The following is a 16457-nucleotide window of genomic DNA, read 5'->3' on the forward strand; positions in this document are numbered from 1 at the left end:
CAAAGACATGTCAGGATTCTCATCTCTTATCTGACACATTTAACCATACAGATATATGCCTCTTTTCCACTGTTTTCTGGTAGGCCTTCGATTGTGCAGGCAAAATGAGCGTTTGTGCACAAACCGCCTTTAAGATAGCCTATTTAACTTTGTGACCTTAATTGACCATAGGCTACTCAGCACCCCCTCAACATCCAAATGACTCGAAAATGGTTGGAATCGTTTGTGCTTCGTTTGTGCACGATTGTGCAGGCAAAATTAACGTTTGTGCACAAACCGTTTTTATATAATTTAACTTTTAATTTTTTGGAAGTAGGTGACGCAGCACCCCGTCAACATCCAAATGACTCAAAATGCTTGGAATTGTTTGTGCATGTGTGTGGGTAAAATTAACGTTTGTGCACAAACCATTTGTATGTCACTTTGTTTGGTTTTGTCATTTTATTTATGTTAAGTCCTAAAAGTTAAATATCTTAAAGACGGTTTGTGCACAAACGCTCATTTTGCCTGCACAATCGTGCACAAACGACGCACAAACGAATCAAAATACTTTTATTCATTAACTGGGCCCTGTTTCTCGACAGGTTAGTTGCTAACTAAGTAGCAACTTAGTAAGTTGCCAATGGGACATTGCATTGCAGCCAAGTAAGTTGCTAACTTAGTTAGCAACTAACCTGTCGAGAAACAGGGCCCTGAATTAGGGTTGCATTTGCATGTAGACTTTGTTGCCATCTAAGTTAACTTTGTTGCCATCACTATTTCTTTGTATTATTGTTCAAAACTGTATAATTAAATGTGTCAGACAAGAGATGAGAATGTCATTGGGAACAAAGTCTTCAATACAAATAAGAGCTTACTGCCCAGTGGAATCTATTAAGCAAATTATCAAATGTATTACATTGGTGGGACAAAATGTAACAAAATGTAAGACTTCTCAAGCTTGGTCAAGCTATTACATCTGAAATGCACACGTTTTTATTATGTTGGCAGGGTTATTACGTTGGTGGGAAGTTATTACGTTGGTGGGTGTTACACTTCCCACCAACGTAATCATTTCCTGCCAATGTAATACTTATTACGTTGGCAGGAAGCTGTGTATTACGTTGGCAGGAGGCAAGAATTATTACGTTGGCAGGAAATGATTACGTTGGCCGGGCTATTACGTCTAAAATGCACACTTTTTTATTACGTTGGCAGGGTTATTACGTTGGTGGGAAGTTATTACGTTGGTGGGTGTTACAATCCTGCCTCTGTCGTGTCCCTGTCCAGGTTGTTGGAGATGTCTGCCTGATCGCTTTTGTGTCCTGCATTGGAGAGCAGCTCAGCGTCAGCTTCCTGAAGCTGCAGTGGGATGAGGGAGTGGAGAAGAAGCTCAGGTAGGCAAGAGGAGGGGTGGTACCAGTGACCCTCTATGGGAAGGGCTAGTTCTATTTGTATTGCTTTAGAATCATGTACATTTTCTAATACTTGTATGGAACCCTGCCTTGCATGAAGGTCAGTATGAAGATGGAGTGCAGTGGTAACATGTGTGCACAGGTATTCCCTGTACTTTGTGGTGAAATTGTAAAGTCGTTTTTTTGCTAGCTGTAGGATGGCCGGCTACGCGGCGAAGTAACAAAGAAATGGAGGCAGTGTCTCAGATGATTCTTTGGTCAATGGCAAAGGTTTAATGTCCAGTTGCAAACATGCCAGAATGGAGAAAATAGAAGAAACAAAAACTCCAAACAATAATTCTAAGCAAACGAAGGTCCCTAAACAATTCAGCTCAAGCATGCAAAGTAACTCTCCAAAATTGTGGGTCAACTCCACAACTAGTTGCACTCCAAACTAAACAGTTCCCTAAACAATTCAGCTGCAACAAGATAAGTAAACTCTCACTAATCCGGAGTTACATAGCAGGTTGTAGCACTCCAATCTAAACATTTCACATAGATTGTCTGAGGGGTCGGAAGTTGTTCCCCTCAGACTCATCGCTCTCGAAGATGAGTTCTGCGCCGGTATTTGTTTACTCCGGCCTGAACCATTACTATGGAGGATTATTGGGGCCAAAACTAAATAAATAAATAATTGAATGGTTAAATACTTGGATAAATACATAAGATAGATAAGATAACAAAATGAATAAAATGAGATACTAAATATATAAATGTTACATGTACTCGTGTGTGTATATATATATATTTACGTTTTCATGTGTTCACATTTATTTATTTATACCTACATTTATTTATTAATACTTACAGTGGTGGCCAAAATTATTAGAACACTAGACATATTTAAGAGTTTTCAGTTGTTTTTGTTGAATTGGCCATTAAAATACCCTAAAAACTAATTCAATATCTACAAAGTCATCATTATACTCTATAAACCATAGAATAGAGCCATCATAATGAGATTTAGGTCATTATCAGTACAAAAACAAGCTAGGCCTTTTTCCCTGTCAATTTCACACAATCATGTTCCTGCACAGAAGAAGTGAAATTACTTGTGTAATCATTGTCAGGTGTTATTGCGGTTAAATTGATGGTGATGCAAGAGTCTCAGGACACAGCTCGGCGATTCTTTTGAATGTACAAGGCCTATACTGCTCATTAAGTGATTGGTAACATCAGGGTTTTGTCACTGAGGCCACACCACCAAATGGTATAGATCCAAAGCCTCTAGAAGCAGTCTTGAAGCACATGTTGCTCTTTGAACATGGCTAAGGTGAAGAGGGAGCTAACGAGTGAGCAACGGGTTCGAATAAAGGCTTTTTTTTCATGCTGGCTGGAGTTACTGCCGCATAGCCAAGAACTTGAGATTCAGTCCAAGCACTGTAAAGTACACTTTAGACCACCATTGCACCAGAACCGAAAGGGGAGAGGCATCTCAAAATTCTCAGTCTTCAGGACCGAAGACAGACTTAACAAGAACTGTGTGACGAGATCAACATCACAATGACTAATGGGGCAACAGTGTCTTCAAGAACAGTCCGTCGGAAACTGGGAGAAGAAGGACTTTTTGGCAGAATAGCAGCAAAGAAACATTACTGAAAGAGAACAGTTGAGTGTAACGCCTGAAATTTGCAAAAGAACACAAGAAATGGACAAAGAAAGATTGGTTTTAAGTGCTGTGTACTGATGAGTCCAGGTTTGAATAGTTTGGCAACAAGCAAAGCATGTGTGTTCCACAAAGTGAGGGGGGAGAGATATAAAAATGAGTGTCTCTTGCCAACGGTTAAACGAGGAGGGGGTAATATTATAGTGTGGGGTGCATTTTAAGCCTCAGGAACAGGTGACTTTGGCTAAATTGATGGCATCAGGAATACAAAAGTATACCATAACATTCTGGTGAGGCACGGAGTTCCTTCTTGGAGACGTCTTATTGGGCCTGGATTTACAGGACAATGACCCTAAACATTATTTTAACTATTGCCGGATCTACTGGCGACAAGGAATCTGCTGGAACATTGAAAATGATGGACCGGCCCTCTCAAAGTCCGGACTTCATACCCATCAAGCAAATTCAGGGCAAGTTGGAAAATAAACTCGACAGATCTATTGTAAATTCCAAGGAAAGCCTTTGGTGTGAGTTGCAGAAGGCATGGGATAACATTAGTGTTGATATTCTCAAGAAATATATTGACTATATGCCAGAGAGATGTGCTGCTGTAATTGCTGCAAAAGGTGGGCGTACCACATAATAAAGTTAAAAGTGGATAAAAACTGTAGGACTCACTTCATCTGATATTTGTTGTGCTCAGAACAGCCATCTGCATGTTTCATGAACATTATGAAATTAAATCATGTTTTGGAGGCAAAAAAAGGTAATTATTCAAAGATCTGTCAGGTGTCCTAATAATTTTGGCCACCACTGTACATATATTTATTTATACTTACATTTATCCACGGTGTAACTTGAATAAATCCGTCATCCCCCGTCACCAAGTCAGGGGGCGGGTTAAAGCCTCTGATTGGTGTATGAACAGTATTCCACACCAGGCAGGCTCAACCAGTCGATGCGCCACGGCGGCGGGATGCGCCGCAGCGGCGCACACAAACACTTAAATGAATTATGATGTTCATGTGTTTCTTTTAATGACAGCAGTCAATATGACATCTTACAGTAACAGTATGCAACAATTATATTTCAGGATTAGGGGTTAGGATAAGCAGTTTTACTTAAAAAATAAGTATAATTTTACATGTTTTATGGTAAAGGTAAATTTAAATGACTTATTTTGTGATCTGGCGCTATATTTATTAAAAAAAATAAAAAAAAATGTTTAGTGGCTGTATGTCCAATATGCGGAACTGATCGTGGTGAAGTATGATGGTTGTTTTGTGTGTACCAATAAACCGTGTGTCTGTACCCCGAGCTGGTTACTGTGTGCGTTTTTGCAACGGAATGTATTACCGTAGCGGTGACGGGCAGCCGCACCGTTACACTAGCTAACTCTTTCTAATATCCTCAAATACATTTTGTCATGTGAAGGAGGACAGATAAGCAAACCTATTGTTCGCACTAGCTGCCAAGGCGATTCACTATGTAGTTTTGTGATCTAGGTCTGTGAGAACAGATCTGACAGCAGGGTGCCACCTAATATATTATAGCAAAATGCATTGTTTATCAACCTTTTTTGGTGTGTGCAAAGCAAGTCTGCTGGTTTTAGCTAGTTAACTTGCAAGTTTTAGACAAACTCATCATCAGACAACAACATATATTTAGACAACAACATATATTACATTTTTTTCTGATTTGTAATTGTTTAGTTCCTGAAGTAGAGTTTTGTTTGATTCCCAGTCCTGTGGGATATGATGTGCTCTGGGTGGCCAAGACGTACCCCCTGGGCCAGCTGGCCACCCCCTGCTGCCCAGTGAAGTCCAGAGGAGCGCTGGTGTCGTCGTTCTCTCCTGATGGCCTGCTGCTGGCCATCGTCATCAACCAGAAGGACCCCAGGGTAAGCTCTCTATGGGCTGTTTCCTTAGCACTGTGCTCACCCAAACTAAGAAATATGCACTATTAGGCACCCCAGCACCATGAATGGACGGGGCTGACACCTGTTCTTTTCATTTCTGTTGCTATGATTGGGATTGTCTGAAATGCCAATGATTAGATTTGATGGTGGTGTTTAGCTGCCTCAGAGATCAAGCACTCTTCTTGGCTGTGGTGGTGACCCTTGAGGAGTTTTGAATTTGTATTCCACAGCATTTATAATGCAGGGTAGTGGGAAGTCAGCTACCGGTCATACAAGTAGCCACAGATCTATAACCCATTGGAAGACTGTTGAAATGATTGGCCAGATAGATGATCATGAGTACATGAGCTTTATCATGACCATGAGGCCCGACCTCTAATGTCTATGGTAGCAAAAAACACTGATTTTGTTAGGTGGTGTGACCCATGCTGTGCACTTGACCATGGACACAGGATGACAGACCTCCATATTTAAATTCTTGGCAAACTCTTGTCCACCCTCTGTCTTAAACCAACTGTCTGCCATCTTAGAGACTCCAAACAAACAACAGGTGTCCGTTGCCCACTTGATTGCAAAGGTGTGTGATATGTGTGTCATGAAGTGAAACCAAACAGTTACGATGCAATTACTTTTAATCAATTCAGTCTACTCACAGTTTACAGGTGTCCAAGTGCGGTTGTAGACTAGACAATGATATAAATAGCCTAAGTGTTCTTTCAACATGAGGCATTAACAATACTTTTAGTCGTTCCAAAATCTACACAGCTACAAGTGATTTAATTATTTCTATCACAACCAGAACCTGCTGGTTTTACACAGCCTTGGCAAGACCAACATAGTTGTTGGACATGTTGAAGATGGTGTAGTACTGCCTGATGAAGACATCACCCAAGATCCAGAGGCTGGACCCACCATTGCCAAATCCAGTGTTGCAGCCATAGTAGTTGGACTGCAGAGAATGAGATATAAAAAGTGTCATGAACACATTCACCGTTTCATAATATTTTCTACAGACTTTTAGATTAAAAACTACAAAAAGTGTATTATGCTAAGCAGCAAATGTATTTGTATTAGTTCTGCTTTAAAACCAGGGCTTACCTGACGGACGTAGGCAGATGCGGGCAGGGTGAAAGCATGTCCATTGATGTTAAAAGTAACTTCAGGCATGTTTGCAATGTTTTGGCAGTTCACAGAGGCCTAAGAACAGACATAAGTGAAAATTTGAGATGAATCTAAATGTTGAAATATATGTATAATAACTATAATATGAGTATAGATAGTATACCAAAAAACGAGTGTCTTCCAAGCCTACTAGGGCAGTTATTATAAAGCGTCTAAATGGTGCTTTTTGGCCCATAATGACTTGGAACACTGTGTACAAGCATTTGGTTATACTTACACCACCGTAAGAGCTGGATGCACCAACTGCGTTGTTGAGGCTTGAAATGTCATTGTTTGGTCCAACGACCAGAGAAGTTCCAGTGTCCACAATTGCCTGGCATCCACCATTGCAAGCAACAACATTGCCGTTGACGGTGACACTGCAATCAGCAAAACTCTGATCAATCCCTACTGGTTCATACATAGCAAGAGATGCAAACTTTCACATTTTAGAAATAGTTCTAACTATCTTGAGCCTTGTTCTTGGGAACTCTTACAACATGATGTTAGCTTTTAAAAAGTTATTTCTCACTGCTTTGTGTCAGCATGGCTTGCATTTACACAAAGAATTATAAATGTACCTTTCAACAGTGATCTGCCAGTAGGTCTCAGAAGACAGGGGGACCCAGACGAGGTTGCCGGTGTAGTGGCTGGGATCATACCCACCGAAGGTCACCTCACTGCCAGTCTCAGAGTTGCTGTGCACAGAAGTAGATGATAGAACATCAACTGCTTATTAAGAAACACTTTGACAAAGGCTCAGATGTCTGTTACAGAGACACAGGCCACTATTGAAATGGATAATAAGCACGACAAATGCTGTGTTAGGGCACACAGTTGGTTTGGAAGTTGGTACCTGCTCAGGTACACAGAGAAGTAATCCTGCACCAGGCCCTGCTGCACCATGTTGTTGAAGACCGTCTGAGCCCCAGAGGCAGCCAGGCTGGGGAAGGCCAGACCCAGAATACCGTCAGCCTGCATGTTAGCCATGAAGGGAGCCTCACTCTGGCTCAGTCCAAACGTCTGGTGAGGCACTTGGATTCCTCCAACCTAACAAGGATGAATTACAGGCAGGGTATTTAAGATGGTTAAAGAGTGTAGATAATATTAACTTAGAGTGTAGGGGTGCACGATTCAGAAAATGTCACGATTCGATACGATACCGATTTTAAGGCTCACGATTCGATTCAAAAACGATTTTCGATTCTCGATTAAAAAAAATGTATTCACAGTATGTAAATGTTAGTGCTGTCAAACGATTAAAATATTAAATCGCGATTAATCGCATTTTTGTCATAGTTAACTCAAAATGAATCGCGATTAATCGCAAATTAATTAATCGCAAATTAATTAATCGCAAATTTTATTTTGATGCTCTTATCATGGAAAAGTGGATTGGCTTGCTTTATGCAAGGTTTTATTTTATTGAAAAACAACATTGCCAAACAGGGCGGTACAAAATAAAATTATAAAGTGCACATTTCAGACAGCCTATAGTGCAGTTAAACCATGGCTTAATATTTTCTTTTTTTCAAGTTTGCTGTGAACATAGAAGTCAATCTCTTATTTCAAAAACAATGAACCGTAACAGTTAGGTTACCAATAAAAGGTAAGCCTACTACTTCTGTGCTTTCAGCCAGCTGCCTGTTGACATTTTCAGACAACATTGAAGCTTGCTTCTTTTGCACAACACAACTTTTAAAGGTGAACTTTCTATTCAGAAGCTTTTTATCAACCATTTCGCCGTATCGTGCTCACCATCACTCAAACCGTGACGTTAGCCTACTACACAGTTTGCAAAGCCAAAAAGAACGTTAATCTTAAAAAAAAAAAAAAAAAAAAAACATTTTTTTTTTTTCAGATTTGTATGAATCGATTTTTGGAATTCTATGAATCGATTTTGAATCAGAAGCACTTGAATCGCGATACGATTGTGAATCGATTTTTTTGCACACCCCTATTAGAGTGTAGTTTAATCCTCATTAGGCACACTCATCCAATTCTTGGATGAATTTACAAATAGCTATTCATTTTTCAAACTGGATAGTTTTATAATATGTTCTGTTATAGTTTATGATTGTTATGTTTTTTTCATAATACTCACGCCAACAACATCAGTGCCCAGGAATCCAGTCATACTTCCAGTTCCGTATTGGATCTGCAGGGATTTTCCAGTATTCCTGAAGGTTGAGGATTGGCTGGGGTTGAATTTTTGGTGGTTGTCTAAAGAAGAACATTGCCAACCATTGTTAGGTTAATGAATCCATGACCATTCTCATTTGTCAAGTAACTTGTCAAGGGTTTTGTTACATTTGATGTTGATTCTTGACTTCTAATTCTATATAATATATAATGTATATAATTATATTTCATCATTACACCATTTCTGGTTTGCTATTATATGAATGGGTACATGATAGAGGTAATTGTAAACATACTGCAGGCAGCACTGCTGCAGTACACAGAGGGCACCCAGAGGTTAGAAGAGCCAGTGTCGAAAATCACTCTGAAGGACTGAGGGGGGGTACCGATGGAAATCACCCCAAAGTAAGCCAGCTGTGTGGGTGGAAATAGCACATTGTCAGGTTGGAAATTTCTCAGACCCATTAATGGCCATTCATATTTATTAGAAATGTTGAATTGGGGTTCAAATGAGATAATTGAACTACATCAGCGTCGTTAGTCATCTGCTCTGTGCCCGCAGCAAAGTCCTGGAACTTGGCCATTGGTCTGTAGGGGAATTGCTTCCTGTACTCCTCCCAGAGGCCCTGTTCTTCCAGACTCTCCCTAGCAGTCTTCCCCTTGTTCAGAGGGATCCTGGGAGAGAGAAACCAGGCTCAGCATGGCACCATATATGTTGTAATTATTAGTTTGTTACGGTTATAGGCAAGTAGTAGTAGGACATCTTTTGACACAACACTTCAGGAATAGTAGAACAACACTAACTGACCTGAGGAGGCACTCGGAGAGCGCCACAATGGCACAGAGGATAATGGCTGCCTTCATGATTGGTAGTCTGCTCAATGCCTTCACCTGGAGCTCTGTGAGCCATCAGGTGATCCTGTGCCTTTTTATACATACAATCTCCCCCTAATTTCAGTTTACTGTTTGATTCACCCTGATAAAGTATCATGAACTCTTATCATATGTCTGATAGCAAATGGAACAGAAAAGCTGTATGTCCTTTTGGCAATGTCAGTGATTGTCCTTAAATTCACAGGTATACTTGATACGTAGATAAGTAAGATACATTTGAATGATTTAATACTTCAGTGGGAGTTCTCATAGTTACATGTATTAATTCCCACATAGAAATAATACAGTTAATACAATTATATGTGCATGTAAGTAAAGGATTAATGAGATTGCTGTACTGGGGGGGGGGGGGGGGGGGGCACCAATTCTAGACCAAAACGTCTTACTGCTGCTTTAGCACAATGCTTTTTGGAGGTTATTTCTTCTATACCTCCTGTCATTGTGGCAGACTGCCACTTTTCTAATTAGTTTCCAAAGACATTTTGATTACGTGTTTGCCACTTGATTAGTTCTGTATAACGATTCTGAGAGATTACCAAATGTTGTCAGGGAAATTGTTGAAATGTACATAATATTCAGCTGTAAATATACATATTAAGCAGAGATAGATACATTTATTGTGTGATGGAACTCTTGTATATAATACTGTTATACTGGATATGTGTGTATGTATGTTACAGTAAGACAGAAAGAGAGGACTGCTTTATCAAATAAGCCACCTATCCTTTATCCTCAACTACCCAAACAACTATAGTAACTACTAAACCCAAATAAACTATAAACTACCTCCCACCAGACATGTACCCTTTCCCCTGCCCTAACTAAAACGTCTACCATACCCTATTCTACCTTTACATTAATTTGTGTTACTCTAAAGAGTTTGTGCACAAAATACAATGGGCCTGAAAAATTGGAGGGGATTTGAAGTCTTTTTCCAGTGTAAGTGTTTACCAAATAATCTAAGTTACAATAAATGAATACAGTCATGCGTGAAGAATAAACACTGATTGCAAATCCAGCGGGTGGGTGTGTTTGTTGAGCCTAGCTTGTCTCAGAGCTGCTACACGTGGAGACATTTTTGTTTGAGAATTAGAGGTTAACTCTTTACATATCAATGACACGGACATTAGAATTAATTTGCTAATGTATAATTAAATTGATCTTTAGATAATTAGGCAGTGCATTGCAAAGACACTGAGCTATGCATGTGAAATCTTATCAAGGTCTATCTTGAGGTGTATCTGTTGTTTTCCCTGTCCCTGGTGTTAACATTCACGTGTCTTTGATATTCATTTTATATGCAGTTTTAATAACGGTACATCATTTATATACAGTATTTTTACATACATATTTTAGTAAACTGTAGCATCTCTACTATTCTGTGCTGCATTTGTAATATGGTATTTTCTTTCCTCCATGTTTCTCTCATATACACACACAAACACTTGTTCTTTATTTGTCCTTGATAACATTTAGCAATCTCTGTGACCTTTCAAACACAAGTTATTAAATGGAAAACAAGAAACGGAAACGGCTTTAGTTACTGATTAGGACATTTTAAGATAAAAATATCAGGAGAGGAAAATAACTCAATGTTATATCGCAACGCAATATGCAAAAATCCAATTTTTGCCAAATGTATTGGTTCCTACTGCTGGTGAGATCTAAAATAACAAGAAGTTAGATCAGCACAGACATTTAACCGTGTGCGTGTGTGAGCAAGCGAGTGTGAGTGAGTGAGTGAGAGTGTGAAGCTTATTTAAGTTGTAAAAGTACGTGGATCTGTAAACACTGTCCTATTAAAAAGCAAGCCTGTGTGTCTGATCAGTGAGATGAATGCATGAAAATGTGGGTGTAGTTTCATTATCCCATCATTTCAGTTTTACTGTTTTCTAAGAATGGAGTTTATTGGCTGTTTCTGGTCCTAACTTCTTTTGCCGGTAGTACAGCCTGTGCAAAGAGATAATACTGGCCTGTTCTAGTCGACCAGTCCTCCGACCCTACAAGATAAAGTATTTCTCTCTACTAAAGGTCTTTGCAAATATGATTTTTTTTTTGTTCTGGTTGTCGAGTGTTTTTTCTCCACTCCTTAGGTGATGTGCTCTTCACTGAAGAATATACTTCTACCGATCTAAAAAAAGACTAAATCAGACTTGGTATTCATAAATTGGTCTGCATTGAAATATTATATCTGACAAATGTTTTTTTTTTCACATAATGTGTCAAAGAAAACTTTGAAATACGTTTGTGTTTAGTCTTTGTATGTATTTGGCGGTCAAGAAGAATAAATACAATTCTGATCATACTGAAACATTTCAAAAGCCTTAAATATATTTGTTTAAGCAGTTAGGCCAAGTTTTAATATGTTTAAATGCCTTGCTTTGTCCTCTTGTTTAAATGGACCTGTCTGATCAAGTCGAGTTGTAATGGGAAAATGACTGGTGTCCCACTTGATTTTGTTGACGCTATTTCTCTTAATTGTCATTGTGCCCAGAGGTAGCCTTCCCTGAATCCATTTGTTCATAATTCAGCAGTGAACAGGGGAACACTTAGTCTACATCACCAGTAGCATGAAACCACACCCAGCAAGAACAAAATGTCATCCCTGATGACATGGGATAATCACTGGTTAACTGGTAGGAACTTTTTTTAAAGAAATGTTTTTATTGAGTAAATCAGTATATGTGACGTGCATCATTAATTATTTAGTTAATTTATTTAAATTTCTTCTATAACCTTACACAAGGAAGGCAGGTATAGGCACGGCCGGATTAACCATATGGGCAACTGGGCAAGACGCCAGGGGCCCCAAGCAACCGATGTAAAAATATATTTTTTTTTTAATATATAGTAATGATAATAATAATAATAATAATAAAACATGTAATTGCAATTATACAGTACATACATTTGGGACAACAGTGACCAAAAAAATGTGCTTTCGTTAACGTCCCACTATGTGTCTCAGTTTGTCTGTGGTGCCTCCTGCGTTGTGTCTGTGCAAGCAGGGCACCCAAGTATTGTGATTTCTAATAACATAAGTTCACATTAAACATAATTTACAGCATATGCATTAATTACTTTCGCAAGTAAGCTGTGATATAAGCGAGAAAATGCAATAAAGTACTGTATGTATAAAAAAAACAATCAAGTAAATTACAGATACTCAGAAATAATACTTGAGTAAAGTAAGAAAGTATTTTTCTACTCAAGGACTAAAACACCCCTGTGGATAGGTATGGTTTGTGTTCTGCGGGGTGGGGGTAGGTGGGCACCAGAGTCACTGTTGCCCAGGGGCACCATGAAGTCTTAATACGGGCCTGGGTATAGGTGTGGTTGGCGTCCTCCATGCATCAGCTAGGAAAAACACAAGGTACGTCAACGTCAGTAAGTAACTGTCCTGGTTGAGTTACCAGGCAACGCTGTAGCTTCCCCGCGAGGGAGGTGCACCATAGAGTCAGAGCGCTCTTCGAGTCCGGAAGTGGAGGGAGATTCGAAATATTCAGTGTTATGCTCCTAAACTAGACAGTCTGACGTTTTACAACAAATGTTCGTGGTTAGTGATCTGGTGTGGATACATAGACAGCAATGTGTCGTTGTACTTGGTAGGTAGCGTAAATACTGCTGTTTGATATTTGTAATTTATTTTACAACATCGCAATCCTGACTGTTTTTCCTGCAGATGGGCATTATGGAGAGATATTTACGTTAGCAAGCTGTTCGACTACTTCCAAACATACCCAATCTGTTAGATGGTTTGCATAGAAAAGTAACGTCGAAGGACTAAAATAGTCGTATTTGGTACTCTCAATACTCATATGTACATATCTGCAGACACTTCCCAATGCCCACGTTGTAAAGGCAAACAGGTCAATCAATCTTATGTCGGGCAGATAGCTATCAAAGCTAACAGATTGGCTAGCTAGATTGATTGCACATATGATTATCATCTGCATTACTACGCTCTCATAGCTAACTAGCTAACGGTCATCATCTTGATTAGTTATCCAGCCATGAATTCAGAAGTTAATGAACGGTAACTGAATTAAAATCTCAACTCCACCGTGAAGGTCTCCTCAAATGGACTTAACAGTTGCTAGCATTCGTAAACATCTTGGAGGCTGTTGTCCGAATGGACAGTGTAACATTTAGAGCTAAAGGGCAGAGTGAAGAGTGGCCCTACAGTGGAACTGGATATGGAGCTGAAGCTGGAAGTATTGCTTTCATCCAGCATCAAAGGGAAGAAGCCCTGGCCGTGCTTCTGCTGGTTGGGAATGGTAAGCCGAATTGAATGCGTGCTTGTGTATCCCCAATTCCATGGCCAATAACTTTTGTGGGACTGAGTCATTTAGGGGCGGTATTGTTTCCTTGCAGGAGAAAGAGACCGTTTTCCTGCTAGATGACAACCGCATCAACGAGGTCAACATGGTGACGGGACGCACTAAGAAAAATAATCCAAAGCTGCAATCTGTGCTGCCCAATGTTGTGATAATGACCGGCTCTCCAAACGGTAGGTAGACTCAACTAGCAGTAGCCTCTTACAATGGACACGTCGGATTCAGACATGGTGTAGCTAAGCCTTTAGCTGTTGTTCTCCTGGCAGGTATGTGGTTGGCTGGGGTACTTACTTCTGGAGATCTGTTTCTTTGGAGTAAAGACACTGACTTATTCAAAATGAGCTCTCCTGTGCCAGATGTGATTCATCAGCTGACTACAGCTAAAGGTACAGTATCTTTGAGGTTGTGTGTGTGTGTGTGTGTGTTTTGTAGTTTTGTATTGTGTACATGTTTAGCATTAGCATCAAATCAAAATATGTATTGAAGATTGTAAAGAGACCGGAGCTTTCCCACCGTCTTTGTGTGTGTGTGTGTGTGTGTGTGTGTGTGTTTGTCTGAGGCAATTAGTGTACAGTATATAGAGTCAATGTAGATGCAGACTCTTATACAATTGATGGTCTGAGGACTCTATTGTATCAGTACTACTGCTATGACTTCTGGTGTAGTGCTTGTTGTTGGTCATAGCACTACTGTCTCAGTGAGGTTCAGATATGTGTGCATAATGGTTCTGTAATTGTGTCAAGAAATAATTCTGACAGTTGAATTGTCACTGAACAGTGTGTGTGTGTGTGTGTGTGTGTGTGTGAACTTCTTGCCCATCACCACTCTAGTTTGTTGGCGGTGGTTGAAGCCCTCATGAGGAATTTATTCTACAGCAAGAAAGAAGGAAATTGGTCACTGCTCGTACATGTAGCTAGAGTTCTATAACCCACCTATCAGGTGGATGAGTAAAAGAAAGCTTACCAGTTAACTTCAGTAGTACGTGAAAACATTGACTTTGTTTGGGTGTGTGTGTGACCTACGTGTGTTTGTGCGTGTCTGTCTGTGTAGAGAATGGCGTACCCCTCACTCTGCAGGTCTCAGGGGACGGCCAGCGCGTGATCCTGGTGGCACTCTCGGGGCAGGTGCTTCTGTGGGAGTGCACGTCCCCCCAGGAGCTCAGCATGGTTCGCGGGGCCACGGTTAGCGGACGCTGGAGTCAGGTCCACGCCCCTTCCAACATGGCCTTTCCTTCTCCCACTGACAAGGAGGCCATCTGCCACAGTGTCTTCATCAGGAGTCAGGTAAGAAACCTGGCAGCCAGTCACAGCACATACAGTGGTGCTATAAAGTTTGTAAACACCCCCAAGTAAATTGTGTACTTATTTATTCCCTTATTTACTGAAATGATCAACCATTAAATGACATTAGTGTCACTGAATAAGACAGGTCATTTGCATGGATTTGTCCCTGATCCTGCCTCTGTCGTGTCCCTGTCCAGGTTGTTGGAGATGTCTGCCTGATCGCTTTTGTGTCCTGCGTTGGAGAGCAGCTCAGCGTCATCTTCCTGAAGCTGCAGTGGGATGAGGGAGTGGAGAAGAAGCTCAGGTAGGCAAGAGGAGGGGTGGTGGCAGTGACCCTCTATGGGAAGGGCTAGTTCTATTTGTATTGCTTTAGAATCATGTACATTTTCTAATACTTGTATGGAACCCTGCCTTGAATGAAGGTCAGTATGAAGATGGAGTGCAGTGGTAACATGTGTGCACAGGTATTCCCTGTACTTTGTGGTGAAATTGTAAAGTCGTTTTTTTGCTAGCTGTAGGATGGCCGGCTACGCGGCGAAGTAACAAAGAAATGGAGGCAGTGTCTCAGATGATTCTTTGGTCAATGGCACAGGTTTAATGTCCAGTTGCAAACATGCCAGAATGAAGAAAATAAAAGAAACAAAAACTCCAAACAAAAATTCTAAGCAAACGAAGGTCCCTAAACGATTCAGCTCAAGCATGCAAAGTAACTCTCCAAAATCGTGAGTCAACTCCACAACTAGTAGCACTCCAAACTAAACAGTTCCCTAACAATTCAGCTGCAACAAGATAAGTAAACTCTCACTAATCCGGAGTTACGTAGCAGGTTGTAGCACTCCAATCTAAACATTTCACATAGATTGTCTGAGGGGTCGGAAGTTGTTCCCCTCAGACTCATCGCTCTCGAAGAGGAGTTCTGCGCCGGTATTTGTTTACTCCGGCCTGAACCATTACTATGGAGGATTATTGGGGCCAAAACTAAATAAATAAATAAATAAATAATTGAATGGTTAAATACTTGGATAAATACATAAGATAGATAAGATAACAAAATGAATAAAATGAGATACTAAATATATAAATGTTACAAGTACTCGTGTGTGTATATATATATATTTACGTTTTCATGTGTTCACATTTATTTATTTATACCTACATTTATTTATTAATACTTACATATATTTATTTATACTTACATTTATCCACGGTGTAACTTGAATAAATCCGTCATCCCCCGTCACCAAGTCAGGGGGCGGGTTAAAGCCTCTGATTGGTGAATGAACAGTATTCCACACCAGGCAGGCTCAACCAGTCGATGCGCCGCGGCGGCGCACACAAACACTTAAATGAATTATGATGTTCATGTGTTTCTTTTAATGACAGCAGTCAATATAACATCTGACAGTAACAGTATGCAACAATTATATTTCAGGATTAGGGGTTAGGATAAGCAGTTTTACTTAAAAAATAAGTATAATTTTACATGTTTTATGGTAAAGGTAAATTTAAATGACTTATTTTGTGATCTGGCGCTATATTTATTAAAAAAATTAAAAAAAATGTTTAGTGGCTGTATGTCCAATATGCGGAACTGATCGTGGTGAAGTATGATGGTTGTGTTGTGTGTCCCAATAAGCCGTGTGTCTGTACCCCGAGCTGGTTACTGTGTGCGTTTTTGCAACG

The 16457-nt window shown here is 40.0% G+C and overlaps 2 protein-coding genes across 2 annotated transcripts in view; one reads left to right on the plus strand and one right to left on the minus strand.

Moving 5' to 3' along the window:
• The window catches only part of cplane1 (ciliogenesis and planar polarity effector 1), a gene marked incomplete at both ends in the record, with an annotated part of 67173 nt that overhangs the window by 2052 nt on the left and 48664 nt on the right, over positions 1-16457 (plus strand). The window contains 3 exon segments of the mRNA XM_080834573.1: positions 13529-13664; positions 14542-14774; positions 14972-15078. Of these exon segments, the coding sequence (XP_080690699.1) occupies positions 13529-13664; positions 14542-14774; positions 14972-15078 (476 nt within the window).
• LOC308361820 (pepsin A-like) lies at positions 5769-9124 on the minus strand (the record flags this gene model as incomplete). Its single annotated transcript, XM_080834278.1, has 9 exons — positions 5769-5906; positions 6056-6154; positions 6357-6498; positions 6700-6816; positions 6975-7168; positions 8223-8341; positions 8557-8674; positions 8788-8935; positions 9069-9124. The coding sequence occupies 9 exons, from the start codon at positions 9122-9124 to the stop codon at positions 5769-5771; spliced, it is 1131 nt and encodes a 376-aa protein (XP_080690404.1).

The sequence above is a fragment of the Sprattus sprattus genome, assembly GCF_963457725.1.
Source record: "Sprattus sprattus genome assembly, chromosome: 3".
In the NCBI taxonomy this organism is placed as follows: domain Eukaryota; kingdom Metazoa; phylum Chordata; class Actinopteri; order Clupeiformes; family Clupeidae; genus Sprattus; species Sprattus sprattus.